The sequence below is a fragment of the Canis aureus genome, chromosome 10 (genome assembly GCF_053574225.1).
Source record: "Canis aureus isolate CA01 chromosome 10, VMU_Caureus_v.1.0, whole genome shotgun sequence".
Lineage (NCBI taxonomy): Eukaryota > Metazoa > Chordata > Mammalia > Carnivora > Canidae > Canis > Canis aureus.
The window spans coordinates 55,466,866-55,492,441 of NC_135620.1; the positions used below are offsets into that span (position 1 = coordinate 55,466,866).

Here is a 25,576-nt window from a genome sequence, read left to right on the forward strand (position 1 = left end):
TTTCAGTAATTTATAGAAATACTAGATTTTTAAAAATCAGTAAGGACATAGGAGATCAAGATAATAGTCTTGGCCTAATTGACATTTATAGACCATAAAGCCAATAATTTATAGATCAAAAAATCAGTATCTTTTCCAGCATACTGGGAACATTCTAAAAAGGCTTTTTTTTTTTTTAAGATTTTATTTATTTATTCATGAGAGACACAGAGAGAGAGACAGAGACAGAGGGAGAAGCAGGCTCCACACAGGGAGCCCAATGCAGGACCTGATCCCAGGACTCCAGAATCACACCCTGGGCCAAAGACAGGTGCCAAACCACTGAGCCACTCAGTGATCCCTTAAAAGGCTGTTAGATTCTTTTGCTGGGCTCTTTCTCTAAACCAACATTTCTACCATTACCTCATCTCATCTGCCTTCAGTTCCATCTCACCCTGGCTTAGGAATCAATGTTGAGTTCTCTCTTGAATTTTTATCACCTGTTTATTTGGACTTTATGACTCAGACTATTCAGAGTATTGTTACTTCTGTATATCATTCTGTTATTCAGTCTTCTCTGAATGACTTCAGAATCTTCTCTCATTCTAACTATCATCGAAGCATTTCTGCCAGTTTTAATCCATATACTTTTAGTCTTAATATTTCTTAAAATAATTATTTTATTTTTATCTTTGTTTTCAATGTTTTGATGGGTTTATTTTAGAGGATTTCCTATTAGAAATCCTGTCCTAAAAACAAGGAACAGAGTAGACTTACGTTTTTAGAGGACAGTAACTAGAGAGGGGAAGGGGCTGTTCTATTTGTGTATGGTTGCAAGCTGGTACAGAAAACAGATTTTCAGGGAGAAAACTACAAAATATTATTTAGGTCTTATATTGTGTGTGTGTGTTTTTTAAATATTTTATTGGGACTCCCTGGTGGCTCAGCGGTTTAGCGTCTGCCTTCGGCCCAGGGCCTGATTCTGGAGTCCCAATCAGGCTGATCGAGTCCCACATCAGGCTCCCTGCATGGAGCCTGCTTCTCCCTCTGCCTGTCTCTCTGCCTCTCTCTCTCTCTCTCTGTCTCTCTCTCTGTCTCTCTCTCTGTCTCTCATGAATAAATAAATAAAAATCTTTAAAAAAAAAATAAATAAAATAAAATATTTTATTTATTTATTCATGACAGAGAGAGAGAGGCAGAGACATAGATAGAGGGAGAAGCAGGCTCCCCACGAGGAGCCCAATGCGGGACTCGATCCTGGATCCCAGGATCAGGACCCAAGCCAAAGGCAGATGCTCAACTGCTGAGCCATCCAGGCATCCCTATTTCCTCTTAAGTACATCTTTTACTACATGTAATTGTAATTAGTCTCATTTAAAAGCTGAATTATGACCCTCTTGTTTATTAAAATATGCAAATATAGGTAAATGTTCTTTAATAGTCTGCATTTAAGGTCTTGCATTTTATTTATTTTTTAAAGATTTTATTTATTTGTTTGTTTGTTTGTTTATTTATTTATTTGAGAGAGAGCATAAGCCAGGGGGAGAGAGAAAGGGAGAAGCAGACTCCCCCATGAGCAGGAAGCCCAACATGGGGCTCTATCCCAGGACCTTAGGACCATGACCCAAGCTGAAGGCAGCCCTTAACTGCTTAACCAACTGAGCCACCCAGGTGCCATAAGGTCTTGCATTTTAATAAAGACATGTACTTTGTCCCTATTCTGGTGTATGGTTCTTAAGGTTACAGAGTTCTAACTTTCCAGTTTTCAAGCATCTCTTTTTCTCTGTCTTAAGCCCTTTGAGCAAGCTGTGTGATAAGTATGTTTCAATCTCTTCAGAATAAAATATGATACTCTCAACATCAGCTCCACTTTCAGGACTTTGAGACCTTGTCAGTAAATCAAGAAAGTGCCTTTCAAGTTCTATATCAGAAGTTGGTAAAATATTGTTTGATGGATATAGAGTTTCAGTTTTGCAAAATGAAATAAAGTTCTGGAGATGGATGATAGTGATGGTTGCACAAAATATGAATGTACTTAATGCCACTGAATTGTACATTTAAATATGGTTAAGGTGGTAAATACTAGGTTGTGTATATTTTACCAACACACAAGAAAAGTTGTTAAAAAAATTTGAGCACAAAGACCTTGAATTATTTTTTTTCTTATGAAAATGATACTGGTCCCAGAAACAAAATGCATCTTGGTGTTATTTGTAAAAGCTGTCCTAGCCGCTTGCAGTTAATATATATAAATTATAATATAATATGTATAAAAAGCATGAATAGAACATGATTTTCCTATTCCGTGGGGTTCAGAAATTATTTGGGAGGAGTAAAGACTAGGTAGCCAATGTTTATCTACCATATCCTAAAATTTGTATTTATTGCTCAAAAAAAAAATATAAATGAATTAGCTTGATTCTAAGGAAAAACAAATTTTTACTCCCCATTCCAAGTTTTCACATGACTCAATCTAACTGTAGTGTCTCCAAATATTCCAATTGTTTAAAAACAGATAACTTGGGATCCCTGGGTGGCGCAGTGGTTTGGCGCCTGCCTTTGGCCCAGGGCGTGATCCTGGAGACCCGGGATCGAATCCCACGTCGGGCTCCCGGTGCATGGAGCCTGCTTCTCCCTCTGCCTGTGTCTCTGCCTCTCTCTCTCTCTGTGACTATCATAAATAAATAAAAATTTAAAAAAAAAATAAAAATAAAAATAAAAACAGATAACTTTATGAGGGAAAAGTGGGCTCCTTTCTGTTGTCCCTCACCACCTGAATTTTTATTTTGAAATGAATACTAGAATTTAACAGGGCTTGCTGATTTATTCTATCCCTACTTTTCCCCTGCCCCCATTATTTTATTTGAAAATATTCCTGAGAGATACTTTTTTTGTTGTTTATAAATTTGAGAATGCAATTGTGTTATAGATACCTCAATCAGATTATAGTAGTAATGGTGATACAAGAGAAAAATAATCCTGACTTGAATAAAATTATCAAAAGGGGAATTTTTAGGTTTATTAAACAGAAGGGACAGTTGGATTGGCTTATCATCAAATAAACTGTGACCTGCTAGATTCCCAGGTTATAGATTGTGCTTGAACTTTCCACTGGGAATGAAACATTCCACTGTCCCTTTTTACTGTTTAACTTAAGCTGCAGTGAACACAGGGAGAATGGTCCTGTGGCTGAGCTGCTTATTTTTTTTTTTTAATCTATTCATTTTATACTTTCAGACAGATTTTTCCCTGGGGTGAAACAAAGGTTAACTGAAATTTCCTCTGTTGTGTACCTGAACGAATCAGCAGTTTGAGAAGGAAATCCCATTGATGGGCCAAGAGAGTGACAGGCTCTATTTAAAGAATTCCCCCGACTGTGTGGTAGACCAGCCATGCCATGAATTTAACTGTTCCTGTGGTCCCCATACTTGTACCCACCAAAAAAGAGAGAGAGAGAGAAAGCGACTTTGTTCTGCAAACGTAGTCCTAAGCTTTGAAAACCACGAGCCATTGAGTTTTGTGAATTCAAGTTAGACAGCAACAGAGGCCAAGACTCTAGGGGAACAATATCTGAAAGGGAGTACACAAAAACAGGTAGAAACTGTTTAACTGTTTTATTTCTCTGTGTATATACAGATTTATGTGTGTTTATGCACACACCCCAAAAAACCTATACCGTTCTCTCATTTTATATAGCTGGTCCTAATTATATTTAAGTAATGATGTTTGTTACAGTTTTAAAGTTATGAAATTTTTTTTTGTTTTTACAGCTTTTTTGCACCATAGAAGTATTCTGGTTTTAGCAGGACCTATTATTATATGTATTGGAAATGAGAGTAAACACATTATGAGTTTAAATGCTTAAAAAGAAATGGACCTTTATGTTACCTCTGCAGGAGCTTTACTGTCAGGGGGCAGCTCATGTATTTTGTATTTTTCCTGTTTAAGAGAAGCTGCTTTAAATATGAAAAGATGGTATCTTGAGTTGGATTAAACATCCTTAATTCATGTGTATTTAACCTCAGGACTTGTGAGCCTTGTTGAAAATCCAGCTTTAACCCTGCCTAGTAGGCCTCAATAGTGCATACTGCATAGAGATTATAAATAGTCCTAGTCTTTTTCTGAGGTGGAGGGTATTGTGTATTTCCGGGGTTGGGGGGTGGGATATGAAGTATTTTCGTATCTAACAAATATTTCACATACATTACTAATTTACATTTCTATTTACAAATTCAGGATTTAATTTTTTTTAAACCCTTTTTTATTTTAAACTTTTATTACTCAAAGTTTCTTAAGTGTATCTTTCTCTGTAGCGTAGATAGGAATTTACAGAGATTTTGTGAAACACTAGAATTCACAGAGCAAATAATACAGAGGGATAAGTTTCTGTCCAGGGACTTGGAAGGGGCAGGTACCATTTGAGTAGATTCTTGAGGGGAGGAGGGGATAGGAATTTATCTTAAAGATCATGAGGGGTTTGATTCATGCTCACAAATGAGAAATTGAAATCTAGAGAGAGAAAATGGTTAGTACAAAATTATTCGGTATGTTTTGGAAGAACCTGGGTCTCCGTTCATATCTCATGTTTACTTCTACAATAAACTGCTTCTCTTTTATTTTGAGATGTTACTTTAAAAATCATTTTTTCTCTTATTTGTCTATTTTACCTCAGTAAAGCTAGGGAAAAATATCATTTCTCTCTTTCACTTTTTCTTGTTCTGTTTTCTGACTTTTTCTTGTCTCTTTCATTCTTGTTTGTTTTTGTCTTTTTTCATTCCTCTCATATTTTTCAATATTGGTCCTACTGCAGATAAGTTATAGCATTGTAAGTTAAGAGCAGGATTTGGGGAAGTAGAGCTAATCAGATATGCCATATGACCTATTAAAGGCTACATTGTTCTTGGATGCTATTTTATAAAAATCAAAATTGTATATATATGGTGCTAGTTAAGTAAGCTACGAATCAATCAAATACTCATTAGTTGATGCTTACATAAATAGAAGTAAGAGCTAACCAGTGTGGTAGATAAATGGTAATTGATTTTTAAAGATTAGTAAAAACAACTAACATCATTTTTTTTAAAGATTTTATTTATTTTATTTGAGAGAGAGAGTGCATGTGCACATGAGTGGGAGGAACAGTAAAGGGAGAGGGAGAGAATCTTAGGCAGACTCCCCTCTGACACAGGGCTTGATCGTACAACCCTGAGATCATGACCTGACCAGAAACCAAGAGTCAGAGGTTTGACTGACTGAGCCATCCAGGCACCCCCAACTGACATCTTTTTTAGGAAATCACAATTCTTCGAATTTCATTTGTTAAATATTAATTGAGCTCCTACTATGTGCTAGACACCATGCAGGTTAAAGAGATACACTAGAGAATAAAAAGAAAATAATTCTTGACCCCTATTATAGACTCAAGTTAAATAGTTAGAAAGCTGGGACATTCGGATACCTGAGTGGCTCAATGGTTGAGCGTCTGCCTTCGGCTCAGGGCATGATCCTGGAGTTCTGGGATCGAGTCCTACATTGGGCTCCTTGCAATGGAGCCTCCTTCTCCTTCATCTGCCTATGTCTCTGCCTCTCTCTGTCTCTCATGAATAAATAAATAAAGACTTTAAAAAATTTTCTTTAAAGCTGGGACATTATTTTTATGAAACCTCAGTCACCATTCTCTAAATAGAAAACTAATACTGCTCTTCAGATATTACCATTATTCATATCAGAATATAATCCTATGTTAAAAGCGGAATAGCACAATTTGAAATTCAACCAGTTGTTTCATAAGTAGTTGCCATGTGCTGCATAAAAAATTATACTATTGTAGAGATTTTCCATAACAACTTTTCTTTAAAGATTTTATTTATTTATTTATTCATGAGAGACACACAGAAAGAGAGGCAGAGACATAGGCAGAGGCAGAGGGAGAAGCAGGCTCCATGCAGGAAGCCCGATGTGGGACTCGAACCTGGGTCTCCAGCATCACACCCTGGGCTGAAGGCAGACACTTAACCGCTGAGCCACCCAGGCGTCCCTCCATAACAACTTTATTATTGACAAACTAGAGACTTAAAAAAATAATGTAGAGGTGACAATAGCATATTCGTTAAGAGCATGATTTGGAAGTGAGTCTCCAATCTTCCAGCTTTGTGACATTAAACAAATAATTTCAAAATTTACGTAAACCTTGGGGAGGCTAGGTGGCTCAGTTGGTTAAGCATTTGACTCTTGCTATCAGCTCAGGTCTTTTTTTTTTTTTTTCTTTTTTTAAAGCAGCTCAAGTCTTGATCTCCGGGTCATGAATTCAAGCCTCGGGAGCCTACTTTAAAAAAATTTCACATAAACCTCATCTTTTTCATCTGTGATATAAGTGTAAAAAAAAGTTTTTATTTTCTTCCTCAAGAATGGTCTTTGGTTGGGATTCAAAAAGAAACATTCTGTATGTATTACATATATTTTCTTTGAAGATGCTGCACACTAATATTAATTTCCTCAAAAATCAGGATGAACATTTGTGTAAAACTATACTGTCAACTAGGATAAGTTTTTTAAAGTGTATTTTCCTTTGAACTCAGAGTTTTATGTAATAATTTCTAATGCTCCATAACTTCTTGCTTGTTCTATGGGAATCTTTATCTTTGAGTAATAGTTATCATAGATACATTCGTAAATACTTGTGTATTGGATTTAAAGACAAATTCTTTAAATCCAATCTTTCTGGAGCTAAATTGAAACTTGAGTAGCTTGCTTGTGGGGCTTGTTTTCCATGCAATATCCAAATTCTCCCTTACATACTGAGTCATCTGGTGCCATGTTAGAAGGTAGAAGTTTTAAGGTAATAGGGTTCCAAGTTATAAATGAATATTGCTGTTGTGATCACACTACTCAAACAGTTGTCTGCCAGGGCACCTGGGTGGCTCAACGGTTGAGTGTCTGCCTTTGGCTCAGGGCGTGATCCTGGAGTCTGGGGATTGAGTCCCACATCGGGCTCCCTGCAAGGAGCCTGCTTCTCCCTCTGCCTATGTCTCCTCTCTCTCTCTGTGTGTGTCTCTCATGAATAAATAAATAAAATCTTTGAGAAAAAAAAAAAAAAACTGTTGTCTGCCTAGGTTCTCTCCTCCAATTATCTTCAATTCAGTTGAGTTTTGCCTCACTGCTTCATCTGGGCTTCTCTTGTCAGGATCACCAAGGACTTTGCTAATAAATCCAAGAGACAGTTCTCAGCCTTTATCTTACCCTGACCTCTCAGTGGCACTCCCTATAAGTAATAATACTTTTTCTTTAATTGGCTTTCAGGGAGTTCACCCTCCCTCCCAACAGATTTCTTCCCCCTTCACTGCTGACTCCTTCCTAAAGCCCTTGCTCCTCTTTCTTCTTTCCCTATATGCACTCAGTCCCTTAGTACTGTCACTCGGGCCTGTTCTAAACATCTGCATGCTGCAATTGGCAAGTTTATATTTCCAGTTCAGATCTGTTTTCCTTTTTTCTTTTTCTTTCTTTTTTTAAGATTTTATTTATTTACTTGAGACAGAGCATGAGCAGGGGAGAGGGGCAGACAGAGAGGGAGAAGCAGACTCTGCACTAAGCAGGGAGCCTGAGGCAGGGTTTTTTGTTTTTTTTTTTTTTTTAATAAAGAAGGTTTGCCTGTATTGTTTTTTGTTTGTTTGTTTGTTTTATTTATGATAGTCACAGAGAGAGAGAGGCAGAGACATAGGCAGAGGGAGAAGCAGGCTCCATGCACTGGGAGCCCAACATGGGATTCGATCCCCGGTCTCCAGGATCGTGCCCTGGGCCAAAGGCAGGCGCCAAACCGCTGCACCACCCAGGGATCCCTGAGGCAGGGTTTCTATCCCAGGATCCTGATATCATGAGTTGAGTCCAAGGCAGACGCTTAACCAACTGAGCCATCCAGGTGCTACAGATCTGTCTTCTTAGGGTAAGACTAATAGCTTCCTCAACATCATCATTTGGACGTCTGATATCACAAATCCAATCTGTCCGAAACTGAATTCCTCTTTACCCTAAAACGTGTTCATTTGCAGTTTTCAGTTGCATTAACTCTATCCTTTTAGTTGCTCAGGTCAGAAACCTGGGAGTCATCCTTGTACTTGGTTTTTCTCTTATATTCACATCTAATTTATCAGGAAATCTTGTTGGCTCTACCTTCAGAATATATTCAGGATTCTTTTACTTCTTATCTTAGTACCTCCACTGCTACCATCCTGGTCAGAGGTATTATCATTTGTTGACAGAATTCTTGCAGTAGCCAACTAATTGCTCTCTGCTTCATCTCCCTCCATTGACTACCCATTTCACTCAGAATAAAAGCAAGAATTCTTAGAAGGCCTACAAGGCCCTTCATAATCTGGTATCCCATACTTCTTTGACCGTACCTTCCCCTTATTTACTGTACTGTAGCCACACTGGCCCCTCTGCTATTTCTCAAACACATTGCAAATATTTCTACCTTAAGGACTTTGCTTTTGCTCTTGCTACTGCCTGGGATGCTCTTACCCTGGAAGCATGTGGCTAATTCCTTATCTCCTTTAGGTTTTTGCTTATATATATCAGCAAGGTCTACTCTATCCACTCTATGTAAAGTTGTAACTTCTACCCAACACTACCAGTTCCCATTACACTGCTCTACTTTTCTTTTTTCCAAAGTACTTTTTACTGCTAACATATATCATTTATTTATTTATTATGTTTTATTTGTTGTCTCTCTTCCCCTGCTAGAATATAAGTTCTACAAAGACAGTAATCTCTATTTTGTTCATTGATATATCCTGAGGACCTAGAGTGGTGGAATATGGCAGTAGCTCAGTAAATATTTATTAAATGAACAGCAAGAGTTAGGGATAATCACATGCTTAGTTTAACTTTCAGTATACTGTCAGGCTTACTACACCTGATTTTAGTTAAGGGGTTTGTTTTGGGTTTTTTTGCTAGGTTTTTTTTTTTTTTTTCGCACTTCTAACTATTCCTAATAATTTATGTCACATAACTTTCTTTCTTAGAAGTCTTCTAAAGAGCAGAGAGAAAATTAGTTTTCTTGATAGAATAGAACTACCTCAGATTTACTATATGGGTCCATTAGATCCTTTTATAAATCTAAGATACATAAAAATAAGATCCTAGTGATCTTATTTTTGCCATAGTTTAAAACATTTTATTATTTCATCATCCTAAGAATAGTTTTATCCTTACTCATCAATTATCCCAACCATGCTAAAGAATGGTAAAATAATATGAAAACAGAAGAATAATGGAATTGCCTAGAAGGATGATATAATAGTGGAATAAGTCTTCATCATCCTTTTTACTATGTTGTCCAAAGTATTACATTATCTTTCAAGAATTTATTAAAGATGTCTGGAGACACCATCTTTTTTAGCTTTCATTGAACAAAGTTGAGAATTCAAAATTTTAAGTTTTCTGCTCAAAATGGCAAGTAGAAGAAAATTAACAGAGGAAAACATTTCATAACTATTAGCTCAATCATAACAAAACTGTAAAGAGACAGATGGTAGTACCTAGACTTTAATGATGTGCTGGACTTGGGTTTTTTTTTTTTTTTTAATGGAAATAAGAACTTTTATATTTTCCTTCCATAAATGAAAAACTGACAAAAATCCAACATTTTGATTCTAGACTCTGGTGGAAGATGGCCTCTGCCTATAACAAAGTTCTCCCTGGAATCCTCTTCCTCAGCTGTTCACTACCTGGTTCTCTGCCACCCACACTTCTCCCCAAGACCCCTACCGATGTCAGGCAATGGGAAAAGGACTTGTTTTTTTAAGTAAAGTCTCAGACTAAGATTTTTTCAGATGATATTATAGATGAATTTTGTCAAACTTCAGAATTGATGAATGAATGTATTTCTAGATACAAAAAAGGAAATAGGGTATTCTCATCTGGTTAGTCATTCAGCAGGAAGTTCTTTACCACACAATATTTTATGATGAGAATCTGTAACATCCTGCTTTGATAAAAAGACATGTGACTGTATTATTTCATATTTTATGGTATTTTTATACCAAAATACTCTTGATATGGTTTGTTTCAAGCAATCACTAAAGGCAGATGTCTATACAGAAGTGACTGGAAGGGAATAGATGATGGTGAAGTGGAAAAAAAACTAATGGGTTGATCATTTTGTGTTTATAAATGGAAAAGTGAAAATGTTTTGCAACTGTGGAGCAAAGAAGAGATGTATTTGAGATCCGATTTAATATTTACAAAATGAATGTGTTTCAAGGTCATAGATGATAGTCAATGAATAGTTGGTAATATTTCACGATGTTGCCCATTTCAGGTATGTTTAGCTTCAAAAATAGGAGTATGTGAAATAAAAATTTGTTTTGCCATTTTTAAATTATTAGGAATTCTAATAAAACTCTTATTCACGATCTCTTTATTTCTCTGTAAATTATTTGTGAGATAAATTATTAAATGAGTCCACTGTACCCTTATGATTGGTGATGACTATTATAATGCAGCAGGCACTTTCCTAATCCTGGAATATCAGGAGGACTAAACATTGGCCTTTTATTTTATTTTTAAATATGGAATGCTTCACGAATTTGCGTGTCATCCTTGCGCAGGGGCCATGCTAATCTTCTCTGTATCGTTCGAATTTTAGTATATGTGCTGCCGAAGTGAGCACAACATTGGCCTTTTAGAGAGACAAGGTGCTAGTGGCTAGCATGGTAAGTAGACTTTTCAGGCTAAGTAAATGAAACAAGTAGGCTGGTATTAAATACAGGAAAATTAAAGCAATGTATAAGAAAGGAAACAACATACTACTACTACATGGTCATAGGATGAATTTTACCTTAACCTGAGAAAGAGGATGGAGGGAGAAGAAATTGAGATAGACTGTCATAAGAAAGCAAATACTCTTTTACTTTATTAGGAATTTAGATACTAATGTGTAAAATAGATAAATCCAAGGGTACCTGGGTGGCTCAGTCAGGTAAGCATCCTACTCTTGATTTCGGCACAGGTCATGATCGCAGGGTCCTGGGATTGAGCCCTGCTTGGGCTCAGTGGGGAGTCTGCTTAAGGTTCACTTCCTCTGCTCCTCTGTTCCTCTCCTTGTGCTCTCGCTCTCTCTCGCGCTCTCTCTCTTGCTCTCAAATAAAAATATGTTTAAAAAGTAGATAAATCTGTCAGGAGCAGAAGGAACATTATTTAGAAATATCCAGATGAATACCAAAAGAAATAGCTAAAGACTCGAAAGTGTTTGCCTCTGAAGAAGTGTGAGCTAAAATAGGGAGGAGAGAACTGCTATTTTATATGCTTTTTTAGTATTAGATCTTTGAAAACCATATGCAGATATTACTTTGATAAAAATTAATAATAAAATATGAAATTATCCCTTTAATGAGAAAATCTAGCTGCTGGTACGTATCAAATGAAGTTGAAAGCACAGGGACATCTATATTTGAGGTGAGGAACTAACAGTGATGACTGGAGGGAAACCAGAATATTGGCTTAGAAAGACATTTTATAGGGAGATACTATAGGATGGTAAGACCTGGCCAGTTTGGATAATGAGAATGAAGCATTGGGTTAAGATGAAAATAAATCTACATTTTGAGCCATTAATAACAACAAGGAAGAAAGTATTTGAGCCAGTTTCAATTGTGGTTGTGAAAATGAGCTTTTCTTTGGATGTGTTATGTTTGCAATGACCTATAATCATCTGTGTTATATCCTGTAGGCAATTATAAATGTAAGGCTGGACATGTTTGGCCTTAAGATTTGGGGAAAGATTCAAAGAAAATATGACCCCCAGTATAATAAAAATGAATTGTTGTGGAGTGACTTATTTTACCAAGGAGGGAGTGAATAAAAAATCAGATATTGAAGAAAATGCATGTGCTTATACACAAAGTTAATGATAGGTAAAGAAAACAAAATAGACTTAGGAAGGAGACTAGGAAGTGTAAAACAGAATTAGAAGGATGATTGAAAGACATGGTTTCCAGATTATTATTATAGCACTTACCAAATTTATATAGCTGTTAAGCCTTCTCTAGAAACTGACCGTATCTTTTGTAAAGTAGCATCTTGATTGAATTTACATGTTATATACATGCTTGTCATTTTACAAATACTTCAAATGTCCATGGTTTATTTTCCTTTTTTGTCTTTTGTGGGGGTGATGGGAGTGGGGAACAAGCACCATAGTAGATACCTTTTTTTTTTTTTTTTTAAGATTTTATGTATTTATTTATGAGAGTCACAGAGAGGCAGAGACTTAGGCAGAGGGAGAAGCTGACTCCGGGATCATGCCCTAAGCCAAAGGCAGATGCTCAGCCACTGAGCTCCCATAGAAGATACCTCTAAAAGAAGAAAATATAGCTCCCATAATCCTCCCGTATTGTTTCTGTTGATAATTTTTCCCTTTCTCTTCTTGTCACTTTGTTTAATACAAGGTTTTTTTTATTTCTAAATAAATACTTCTTAATCAGGTAGTTCATTGACAGATCTTTTGAAGGGATTGGGAAATGAGAGAGAACTCCCTGTATGTGGCTCTGTCTGTGTGTCTCTTTGAGATAATACAAAAGCCTTTATGTGGAGATAACTTTGCAAGAGCTCTGTATAACCCTGTGCTAAGCACCTGTATTTATTTCCTCTTTCTTCTTCCTCCTCTAACTCTAAAAAAAGAAGAGCTAAATCCCCATTTATCGTTTATACACTTTAAAAATATAGATTGTTTCTGGTAAATTTAATATGATTTAAAATAAGAGGAACAATTTGATGCCTAACTTGCAAATTGTTCTATATAAATTTGTTTTATTTAAACTATTGCCAGTTATACATCACAACATTTTAATGACTTAAAATGGTTTTGTGACCAATGTTAAATGGAAAGATATAAATAAGAGACAGAAATAAAGAGCAGTTTGAGAAGAATGCAAGTGAATAAAGTAGCTCAACCCTCAGGGGATTTGCATGTGGCATTGTATGTATTTCAAAAGTTTCCGTTGAAATAACAGATGCTGCTGATGAAGTTGGGAATAGTAACTTCATTTGTGGCTGCTTCAGTTGCTTATCCGAAGTGAGACAATCCCAGGGGGAAATCTGGTGTAATGGAATTAGACTCAGGAAAGGATATGACATAAATATCTGGCAGCTTCAATTTTGTGATCTTTATTCCGTAAACACTGGCTAGGTATATGTATGACTATCTATACATGTTTAGTTATCTTATATTTCATGTGGAACCTGTGTCTACCAAGTGATTTTATTCATTAGCAGGGATTTTTAAAGTATTTTTTAGTTCCTACAATTGCTTACTACAGAAATTCCAAGTCTTTCCGGTTTTTTTTTTAGCCACTGAGAATTGTTTTTTTTTTTTTTAAGTTTTTATTTATTTATAATCTCTCTACCCAACATGGGGCTTGAACTCATGACCCGGAGATCAAGAGTTACAGCCAAGTGACTGTAACTCATGACCGAGCCAGCCAAGTGCCCTAAGAATTGTTTTATTGAACTTGTATATGTACAGTGACAGCCCATGAAATTAGTTAATCACTTATTTACCCCCAGTTCAGAACAGTGTTTATTCACACAAGTGTGCATATTAATGTTTATCTTTTTTCCTTTTTTTTTTCTAACATAATTCAAAGTATGCAAGATATCGTGCTGATAAATGGATAGATGGATAAAACAGATATGTCCATAGAGGTCTGAGGAGAACTTAGATGTAGTGAGGGAAGTAAAATATTTATTAATATAGCTGTTAGCATAAGGTTTAGAAGTGCTTAATTGCCTAAGAGATAAATAAGGTGCTTTTAGGGAAGGAGAAAATACTTCTACCAGAAGTGAAATCAAAAAAAGAAATGTTATGTAAGTAATTTAGTAAACCTGAGTACCTGTGATAACTAAACAATCCTGCTTTGGAAGATATAAAGATAGAAATGACATAATTAAAGTCTAGGATGTTACAAAGTTGAGAGTGATCATCTTTGCTTTTGAAGGGTTATTAGGGAAGAGTTCAGTAGAAGAGGTAACACATGATTAGGGACTTGAAGACCAAGTCCTGGTTCCATGTGAAGTTGGGGACAGCTTGTGTCCAGGGAATACATGCATAGGCATAGTTGCAGAGAACAACAGGACACATTGAGGAAATTACTAAGCTTAGCTAGAGCACTGGGATCAGGAAGATGAAGCCAGAGAACCAGGTAAAGACAAAATCATGGAACGCGTTGTGTGGCATACAAAGGAGTTTTAAGTTTATCCTGTAGGCATCAAGGGACCATTTAGGGCAGAACGTATTCATGTATCTACTTTGGAAACATTACTCCATTTGTAGTATATACAGATATCAAATCATTGTGTTGTAAACCTGAAATTAATGTTATAAAAAATAAAAACACTCTAGTAATAGTGGAATAGAAAATGAGTTGTGGTGTTAGAGATAGTTAGAAGTTATTTTAATAATCTGGCTGAGAAGGCAGCCCCGGGTGGCTCAGCGATTTAGCACTACCTTCAGCCCAGGACGTGATCCTGGAGTCCTGGGATCGAGTCCCACATTGGGCTCCCTGCATGGAGCCTGCTTCTCCCTCTGCCTTGTGTCTCTGCCTCTCTCTCTCTCTCTCTCTCTCTCTCTCGAATAAATAAATAAAATCTTTAAAATAAATAAATAAATAATCTGGCTGAGAAATCAGATATCACTAGGCCAGTGTAATGGTATTGAGGCTTGATGGAGAGAGAATTTATGGGATTTGGTAAGTAATTATATGAAAGGTGAGAGGGAAGAGTTGAGATTTTTTTTAGTATGGAAAATACAGGAGACAAGTTATTGACAGAAGATACAGGGAGGAGAGAAGTAGGAGCTTTTGTCTGTTTTTAAGAGAGACAAATGCAAGGAGTGGGGAGAAAATGAAAAATTCATTTTTAATGACAATGAATTTGAGTTACCTGCAGGATGTCTAATCTAGATGTCCTGTAGGTCAGGAACTCAGGAAAAGATCTGGTCTAGAAATACAGATTTGGGAGTTCTCTCCATGGACATGTATGAGATAAGCTGGGACTAAGCATGCAGGATAAGAAGAGCAAAGAGTGGAGCATACCATGTAACCAGTGAAGGAAGAGGAAACCACAAAGAGGATAAGAACTATTTTGTTATATCAACCATGAGAATGGTAAATGCTCACAGAGGGCAAGTGAGAGAGAAATACTGAATATTACCCACATGCATTGGCTATGAGGAGCTCAGCCTTTAAAGGACATTCAGAACGGGTAGTCATGGAAATTAGTTAAGTGGAAATTGAGCAAAGAGGGAGCCAGTGTTAGAGATCAAGTGTATAAAATGGGCAAAAGTACAGAGAGGAGAAAGCCCTGGGAGTGTTAATTTACAAACAGTAGGACCTTTTAGTTTAAAATATTAGGTGTGTGTAAAAAGATCATGTGGGTAATAAATTCAGAAATGTAGTATTATTAATCTGCCTTTAATGCTATAACTGCCAAGTTATTTAACCTCAGGTTATCTGGTGGGAGAGTTATTCACAACCTTCTTCATTTTTCTTTCTTTTCTTGACCCTTTCACTGTGTTTTAGAATAGTGAAAGAAAGCCATCTCATGCAAGTCAGTGTTTTGTTTGTATCCTGCAAGTGAGAGGATACTGAGAAGGCCCAAAATCTTGGTTCCTTAGGAATTACAGGTATATAATAACTAGTCCCCAGTTTTGAGCTAGGTCTATAGACTCATAAATTCTTTGGGGAGAAAATAGTTGCTAAAATTACAAGGAAGACCGTTTTGGTGATAGTCATCATTAAGTTAATTGCCCATTATTAGAATTCAGTATTTTTTTTGTTAAATAGTTAAATAACCCACTCCCTAAATAATAGTGGACTTCTTATCTTTAAAACTTTATTAGTCATCTTTCTGTTTTCTTATTTTTTAAGATTTTATTTATTTGAGAGAAAGAGAATGCACATGGGGAGGGGCAGAGGGAGAAGTAGACTCTCTGCTGAGTGAGGAGCCCACCTTAGGGCTTTATCTTAGGACCCTGGGATCATGACCCCAGCTGAAAGCAGATGCTTAACCGACTGAGCCACCCAGGCACCCCTCATCTTTCTGTTAAAAAAAAATGAAATTTTCGTGGTTATTTTCTTAGCACAGTTATGCTTTTTAGATTGTTTCACCAAGAGATGCACATACTAGTTTGGGGTAAGTTCCTTAAGGGCAAGCACCATGTCTTAGCCATCTTTCTGTCTCCTACATGGTCTTTTATAATGAGAGATATTTAGTAAATATTTGTTGAAAATTAACTCGATACCACATTAAGTGAAAACATTTTACACATTGAGGAAAGTTGTATTTACATTTTTTTTTTAAGTAGGCTCCACACCCAGCATGGGGCTTAAACTCAGGACCCTGAGATCAAGAGCCCCACACTCTACTGACTGAGCCAGCCAGCCACCCCACATTCACACTCTTAAATAATTAGTAGGGAAAATAAGGTTTTTTTTTTAATATTTTATTTATTTATTCATGAGAGAGACACACAGAGAGAGAGGCAGAGACACAGGCAGAGGGAGAAGCAGGCTCCATGTAGGGAGCCCGACAGTGGGACTCAATCCCGGGTCTCCAGGATGACACCCTGGGCTGAAGGTGGCACTAAACCGCTGAGCTACCCAGGCTGCCTGGAAAATAAGTTTTTATATCTGATTTGCTAAATGTTAAATTCAGGCCCACTGTATGCTGAGAAAATTATACATAATCTTTTCACTGAAATCTAATGAAGTTTATAATTTTAGATGTTAGAAATTGAGATATCTAGAAAATGTAAGGAATCTCTGGCTTTCTTATAAGCAGTTATACGGATAGGCTCAGGAAAAGATTCTTCTTAGACCCTGGCTCTTGCACTGCAAATAACCAACCAGATGTGCTCAGCTGGTGATCTTTGGAATATATTTTATTAACTCCTATTTTCTGTCAAATTACTCCAAAAGTTAGAATCAGCTCTATAATTGTCTTTGGCTGCTCTTAGCAAAGGAATGATCTTTAGCGGTTCCACCTACCACAATATAGGCTAATGTAACTGAAGCAGAGCAGGAACTGTATTTCCTAAGAAATCTAGTCCAAACTCTTACATCCCTTGAAAAATGAACACAGTCTTATGGGTAACTAACTACATTAACACTACCTTTCACAAAAAGCACCAATTGCCATTTCTTGTAGAAAGTACACACATAAAAAAAGTGAGTATTTGTGTAATCATAACATACAGGGTTCTGGGGATAAAATATATATTTAAAACAATTTATAGACTCCGAATCACCATATAAATATGAGGGATGTTTACATTTATTACCATGTAGTAATAGAGAAAGAAAGTACATGTGTGTTTGTAATTGATAGCAGAATAGTTCCAGAAATTGGAGAAAATGTGTAAAATATGTGTAAGGTTATGGGTTTACATTTTTGTTTTGAAGGTTATTTCAGAAGAGGTAAAGTATTCTTGTTTTTGCCAAGTGTTAATAGAGAACACTGTAATACTGTTTTACTGTCTCTGCCTTCAGTATTACTACTACAGTGCAAAGAGGCCTGCTGTGCTGTTACTTGTGGAGAGCTCATACAGTAAAAAGTAAAGGCATTTAAAGTTAAACCAGAAGACATGGAAGCTTTCTTAGTTGGAAGAATAGATTTAATATTAAGTCTTCATGTGTGTTTGAGGTGTAAAAGGTGTTTTATAAGTAACAATATTTAATTCTTAGTATTCTTATATATGAAAAGGTCTATGAAAATTCTTAGTAAAGGAATTAGCACACCTTCTATTCTAATTAAACTGTATTGTTTGCTGTATCCTTTTTCTTCTTCCATTCTGTTGCTTGTACTTTTTCTTTTTTACTGGTGTCTTCTTTCATCTCCATCTATTAAAATCCTATATAGGGCAGCCCCTGTGGCGCAGCGGTTTAGCGCCGCCTGCAGCCCAGGGCGTGATCCTGGAGACCCTGGATCGAGTCCCACGTCAGGCTCTCTGCATGGAGCCTGCTTCTCCCTCTGCCTGTATCTCTGCCTCTCTCTCTGTGTGTCTCTGAATGAATGAATGAATGAATAAATAAATAAATAAATAAATAAATAAATAAATAAATAAATAAAATCTTAAAAAAAAATAAAATCCTATATAGGACTTTTCCTTCCAGCTGTATTGTGTAAACTTAGACTAGACTTGCCCCCCTGACAAGAAATGATGAAATTAGCAGAAAAGGACTTTAAAGCAGCTATTATCAATGTACATAGAAGTTTAAAGGGAAAGATGAATATGGACAACAGGTAATACCAGACAGTGATTCACAAGAATATGGAAAAAAACAAGATGCACACTATAATCAACCTAGCTTTCTGCCTAGACATCTGCATCATGGTGCCAAAAGAGGGAACCCAAGCACAGGACTGCAGCCTCACTAAGATGAGAAACAGAGATCACAGTTTGGAGAGGCTAAGGAAGCTGTACTTTGTGGGGCAGAATACTGGAGGGAAGGAACTGTGGAGGGAAAGAACTCTAGAAATCTACATAGGGTTGCCCATGAACATTAAGGATGCTGTATTCCTATCTGTACACAGAGAGGTCCAGCTCCATTAGAATTGGACAAAAGCTGACGGTCTATAAGCTGAGCAACTCCCAGAACTTAACCCGAGTTCTTACTAGCCAAAGTGAAGAGAGTGTTGAATACCTGCAACATTTAATAGAAACCCCAGAAGGTACATCTTAGTTAAGTAAGGCTAAATTAGCTCTAGAGTAAAGCTACTGTGGACCTACCCTAACAAAACTTTAAAGGTCTCAAAAGAATCAAGCTAATATGGAATTTACTTAACTGCTTGTCAAAACAGAGTCTTACACTTGAAAATAAGAAAAAAATGTGAGACATTCAACAGTATACCATTTACAATAGCTAGCATCTAAGAAAAAAAAAATTTATACTAGGTATTCAAAGGACAATGTCACCCATAACCAGGAGAAAAATCCATCAAATAAAAGAAACCTAGAAATTACAGAGATGATGAAATTATCAGAAAGAACTTTAAAGCAGCTATTAAAAATATACACTGAGGTTTAAAGAAAAAGAAATATAATAAGAGAAATGGAAGATATAAAAAAGAACCAAATGGATCTTTTAGAACTGAAATATACAGTATTTGAGATAAAAAATTTTACTGGATGAGTTTAAGTACAAATTAGCTAAATCAAAGGGAAAGAATAAGAGTCTATTATGGACATTTATGCTGATAATTTCAACAACTTAGAAGTAATAGACAAATTCTTTGAAAGTCACAGATTACCAAAACTGGCCCATGCAGACCTAGAAGATGTGAATAGCTCCATACCTACTAAAGAAGTAGAGTTACTATTTCTATTACTATTTTTAAAACCTTGCAAGTAAAATTCCTGGCCCACAACAAAGAAAACTGCAGCCTACATGACTTCACTGGTGAATTTTATCAGATATTTAAGAAAGAAATAACACAGTTGTACACAAACTCTCCCCAAAACTTCACAACTCTTATGAGGCCAGTTTTACCCCAATATCAAAACCACACAAAGACATTGTAAGAAAAGTGTAAATCAGTATCCTTCATGAACACAGATGTTAAAATTCTTAATAAAATACTAACAAATTAAATTATATAGTATATTGTAAAGCATAATACATCCTAACCAAGTGGAGTTAATCCCAGAATACAAGACTGGTTTATTTGAAAATGAATCACTGTCATTCACCATATTAACAGAAAGACAGAGGAAAAACCATGGCGCCATCTCAGTTGATGCAGAAAAGGCATATGATAAAATTAAAAATGCATTCATATTAAAAACTCAGGAAAATAGTAAAAAAAAAAAAAAAAAAAAGAATTTCCTCAACCTGTTATGAAAAATCTATAGCAAATAGTTTGCTTAATTCAGAAGGACTGAATTTTTCACCTTATTGGAATAAAACAAAGATTATCTTCTGTCACCACTTAAAATATTGAGTATTAGGCCTGGAAATCCTTTATAATGCATTGAGGTAAGAAAAAGCAATAAAAAGCATGCAGATTAGAAAGGAGGTGATAAAACTGTCTTTATTCACAGGTGAAATGATATTGTATATAGAAAATTGGGAGGAATCTACAAAAAGCTTCTAGCACTAAGTGAATTTAGCAAATTTGCAGGATGAAGGGAAATAAACAAAAGTCAACTCTATTTCTATAAACTTGTAATCAGACCTTGAACAATGAAGTTTTTACAAATAATTTAAAATTAATTTAAATGTTATTTTAAAAAAGTTTTTGGTAACAGAAACATGAACTACTCAGGGATAACTAGTACAATATATGCAAGACCTGTTCACAGAAACCCATAACACATTGCTGAAAAAAAGAAGACCAAAATAAATGAAGACATACATCATATTCATGTTTTAGAAGACTTGATATTGTTAAAGTATCTTTCCAAGCTGATCTGTAGTTGTAGCACAATACCAATCAAAATCCCATCAGATTTTTTGGGTAGGAACTTATATTCTATAATTTATACAGAAATCAAGGGCCCCTGGCTGGCTCAGTCAGTATACCTGTGACTCTTAATCTCACGATCAGGCATGAGTTCAAGCCTCATATCAGCTGTAGAGCTTGCTTTAAAGAGAAAAAATCAAAATGCAAGTTAAAATTTATATAGAAATCAAAAAATAGCCAAAGCAATCTTCAAAAAACAACAGAAAAGTCGGAAAGCTTACTCTACATGATTTTAAGTTTTTAAAGTAAAGTTGTATAGACCTATAACTCAATGTAACACACTAGAACTTCTAGAAGTTGACCCACATGTATATGGTCAATTGATTTTCAACAAAGTTCATAAGGCAATCTAATGAAGAAAGGGTATTTTTTCAACAAATGATGTTGGAACAACTGGATAGGATATTCATATGAGGAAAAATGGGTAATAACTAAACATCAAAAGCTAAAACTATAGAATTTTAGAAGAAAACATAAAAAGTGCTTGCTTTTGTAACCTTGCATAGGGAGATTTCTTTGGGCATAGAAAACCATAAAGGGAAAAATTGCCAAATTTATGAGAACTTTTGCTTTTCTGAGAACTCTGGTTTTGTTTTGTTTTGTTTTTTTAAGATTTTATTTAAAATTAATGAGAGACAGAGAGAGGCAGAGACATAGGCAGAGAGAGAAGCAGGCTCCTTGCAGGGAGCCCTATGTGGGATTCATCTCAAGACCCCAGGATCATGCCCTGAGCCAAAGGCAGATGCTCAGCTGCTGAGCCACCCCAGCATCCCTGAGAACTCTGTTAAAAAATAATTGAAAAAAGCAAGCCACGCTGGGAAAAAATATTTGCAAACATATGTCTGATAAAAGACTTATATCTAGAATGTATAAAGGACTCCTGTAATTTAATCAAAGGAAAACAGTCTCCTTCACTCTCTTCAAATAAAAAACAACTCAATTTAAAAACAAGCTAAGGGGTGCCTGGGTGGCTTAGTTAGTTAAAGCATCTGAGTCTTGATCTCAGCTCAGGTCTTGATCTCAGGGCTGTGAGTTCAGGCCCCACATGGGCTCCACGCTGGGCCTACATTCATTCATTCATTCATTCATTCACTCATCCATTTAAGCTAAAAATTCAAATAGTTTTTTAAAGATATATGAATGGCAAATACATGAAAAGATGCTTAGCATCATTAGTTATCAGAGTAATGCCCATTAAAATCCTAATGCATTACTATATACACATTTGAAGACTAAAAAAGAGTTTCAGGTACTGGTGAGATTTTTGAAACGAGAATTCTCATATGTTGCTGATGGGAATATGAAATGACACAGCCACTTTGAGGCAGTTTCATATAAAGGTAAAGATATACTAAACCACATCCAATAATTCAACTCCTAGGTATTTTTCCAAGGCAAGTGAAAACTTCTGTCAGTTAAAAAGAAAGATTTTCACTAGAATATTTATTCCTGCTTTATTTATAATTCCTCAAAACTGGAAACAACCTAAGTATTATCAGGAGATAAACAGCTAAACAAATTGTTACATCCACACACTGCAATAGTACTCAGCAATAAGAAGGAAACAAAGTGCTACTACTATCCAATGACATAGATGAATCTCACAAATATTGAGAATGAAAGAAGCCAAACATAAAATAGTACACAGTTTAGGATTCTATTTATATGCAGTCCTAGAACAGGCAAAGCAAATCAGTGGTTGCCTGGTTGTGCTGCACATATGCACAAGGTGACATTTTGGGATGGTGGAAATGTGCTATATTTGATGGTTGTGGTGGTTGCACAGGTGTGTGCATTTGTCAAAATACATCCTGTATTTTTTACAGGGGTATATTTTATAATATGTAAATTATATTTCAGTAAAGTTTGCTGTATAGCACAATCTTCTGTGACTTTTTTCCTCTTTTCCCCTAAATTCAGACATTGTCTATTCTTCTTCTGAATTTACTGTAGAATTTTGTTTGTCTTCTCTTACTCCTTTCTTTTTTCTGTTGTCTCCTTTACTAAGTTATAAGCTCTTATTCCTCTTTGTTTACCCTATAGCACCTCGCTCATTATATAACCTTTCAGTATGTGTTTGTTGCACTGAGTTGATTTGATGCAAAGAAAGAGTCGCCAGCTATTGCTTTGATTACAATTCTGAACTGAAAAGAATCACAGATATTAGCAAGACAGGGCTATAAGGCAGCTAAGAGTTAATATTAGGCATCTTTAGGACAGTCCTAATTTTATACTTTAGGGCAATTGCATTTTTTATTTTATGGCAATGGGTAGTGAACACATGGAAGATGAATGCTTCTGGGCCCTGTGGGAAGTTGTCTTTAAGGAAAGACATCCTGTGCCAGTTGCAGAAGCCTGGAGGACAATGTTTTTTATTTTAATAATGAATGAAAAATTGGAAGAATCTTAGAAACTAAACAGTACCAGTACCATGGATGCCATTTAATCCAACCCATTATTATGCAGGCCAACTGAAGGTCAGTAACGTGCCCAGTGCCACACAGCAAATAAGAGATAAAGACTGAAACCAAGCCCTGTACCAGGAATTTAACAAAGTGGAGAATTGGCTGCCCGTAGACGTTCTAATGAGTTGCCCTTAGACAAAGCCTCCATTAGTTTGGGATTCCGAGTTAAGAAAAAGACAGGATAGATAAAAGAGAAAACGGCATGAGTCAGCTGTTATTACCAGGATCAAACCAAAACTGGAACCATGGATAGCACCAGGAGTTGGCTGATGTGTTCCACATCTTTGTTCTGTTTACCACTGAGAAGTCTGATTTCATCTATAATTAAAACTTGTCTTGTATACCTGTTGATAAATTTTCTACAGTAAGAATATACTATAGCTTGATGAGTTAGTACATGACCTGGAATTCCACAGGAATATTTAAACAATCTAAATGGAGTCGGATCTTCCTATTTTGGACCTTTCCTTTTCTCACTGTTTAGTTCTTCGAATGTAAATTTATTTGGAATTGGGATGGTAACAGTTGCTATTTTGCGTTTCACTGGTTTTAAGTTTTATTATTTTTAAGGACAACTAGGTAGTTTTTTAATTTCAGTGATTTTTAGTGGTCATTTTGAATTTTAAAGATGGAGAACAGAACATGCTCCTTGGATCTTTTTAATGAAAGAATGCCATTGTGGATGGTGATGATGCACAGCTATTTAATGTATTCTCCACTCTCCCTATATGGATGCAGCCTCCAAATTTTACAAAGGACATAATCATCAGCATAGCATCTCTGCTCTCCTATGGATTGGTCTTTTTATAAAGCAGCCTTTTGGTTTTCTTAGTAAAACTATTTTATTTTAAAATCTGTCTCTAGACACTTACTCCTGGTATGCCTGGGGGAATGTAGATTATTTCATATCTCCTCAAAATTCCTTTCAAAGACAAGAGTCAAGCTCGATTTGTGTTTTTGAGATAGAGAAGAGGAATAGATAGGAGGAAGGAAGAAATCTTAACTTTGCTTCAAGGAGAGAAAAAAATCTTTCAGTCCTTTGTTGATACCATAGCTTCTGCATTAGTCATATGTCCCTTCCTCCCTGGTCATGAGTAGACCAGAGAAATAGCAGCCATTTGCAAGTTTGTAAAGGGACAGGGCAAAGAGAAGAAAACAGCTGATAAAGAGGAATGTAGGGCTCCCAAGCCCCTTAGGTTTTTACAGTTGTGTTTTTAGATCAATCAATGGTTTCTGGATATTTTAGTGTTTTATTTCACTGTGTTTGATGTTATAAAATACAGTTCTAAATGTCTAGCCCCAATTATGAGATTGTATTCAAAGTGTAGTTTTTTAAAATGTTACAGTGAAAGTCAATTACAATGGGAAGCTAGTCAGGGCACCTGGGTGGCTCAGTTGATTAAGCGTCTGCCTTCAGCTCAGGTCATGATCTCAGGGTCCTGGGATCAAGCCCTGCATCCTGCTTCCTGCTCAGTGGGGAGTCTGCTTCTCCCTCTCCCTCTGCCTGCACTGTGCGCGCTCTCTCTCTCTCTCTCTCTCTCTCTCTCTGTCAAATAAACAACAACAACAACAATGGGAAGCTAGTGGACACAGTTAATACTGATATTGGAAAGAAGAACCTTTCCTCTGCCTTCTTGGGTCTGAACGGTGAGGGCCACCAAACTAACTGTGATAGAGAGATTAACAGGAGGAAAGACAAGGCACAGAAGTGCTCAGTAATGAGCAACCCAAGTCAGTTGCCAGAATTAAAGGTTTGTTTACCAACTTAAACAAACACAAATATTTAGAGCTTCAAAGGATGGAAATTTTGATGATGCGGGCTTATACAATTTGGTGTTTTGGGGATGTCCTAGAAGCCAAAGTCAGTCACTTCCCTGACTAGAGACACTAGGTTGCAGTAGGGGAGGGGGGTGCTGTGCAGCTGACTTTCATAAAGCTGTGCTTTAGTCAGATAAGGAAGTTTAGATAAGATTTCTTCATCTGTTACTGGGTTTCTGGTTTCTTCAACTGATTTTTTATATATTTGTTTATAGCTTGATGATTTTCAAAGTACTTTCACATATCTCATTTGAGTCACAGTATTTTTTAGTTAGATGAAGCAAATATTATTCCCATGAATTTCATAGGTAAGAAAACTGAGGTTAAGAGAGGCTAAATAGGGGATCCCTGGGTGGCGCAGCAGTTTAGCGCCTGCCTTTGGCCCAGGGCGCGATCCTGGAGACCCGGGATCGAATCCCACGTTGGGCTCCCGGTGCATGGAGCCTGCTTCTCCCTCTGCCTGTGTCTCTGCCTCTCTCTCTCTCTCACTGTGTGCCTATCATAAATAAATAAAAATTAAAAAAAAAGAGAGAGAGGTTAAATAATTATTCAGAGCCAATCAAGTAATAGTGGAGCCAAGATAAGAGGTTGAGGTATTCACATATCTCACTATACCTTTGGGGTCCAATTTCAGTACTGACAAATTGAATATCAATCTATAAGTACTTTAAAGGTGTCAAGATTTGAGTAACATTTTATTTGTTTTGTAGGAGAAGATGGTGTAAGTTGGTTCATCAGTGACAAAGATGCAGAGGTAAAATTAAAATTGTTTTTTGAAATTATGAATAATAGATTAA

At 36.2% G+C, this 25,576-nt stretch overlaps 1 protein-coding gene, 1 long non-coding RNA gene and 1 other non-coding gene across 5 annotated transcripts in view; 2 read left to right on the plus strand and 1 right to left on the minus strand.

The window, feature by feature from the left end:
• Nucleotides 1-10,391, plus strand: part of LOC144322463 (uncharacterized) — a 178,160-nt gene extending 167,769 nt beyond the window's left edge. Inside the window, exon 2 of the long non-coding RNA XR_013388106.1 lies at nt 9,634-10,391. This is a non-coding gene — a long non-coding RNA (uncharacterized LOC144322463). The remainder of the gene's footprint in view (nt 1-9,633) is intronic.
• Nucleotides 1-25,576, plus strand: part of ZCCHC7 (zinc finger CCHC-type containing 7) — a 252,064-nt gene that overhangs the window by 173,383 nt on the left and 53,105 nt on the right. For all 3 annotated transcript variants that reach the window (XM_077912559.1, XM_077912558.1, XM_077912560.1), the window contains exon 3: nt 25,490-25,533. In XM_077912559.1, the coding sequence (XP_077768685.1) occupies nt 25,490-25,533 (44 nt within the window). The remainder of the gene's footprint in view (nt 1-25,489; nt 25,534-25,576) is intronic.
• Nucleotides 10,542-10,648, minus strand: LOC144322883 (U6 spliceosomal RNA). The gene has a single exon (XR_013388481.1). It is a non-coding gene; the product is annotated as a U6 spliceosomal RNA (small nuclear RNA).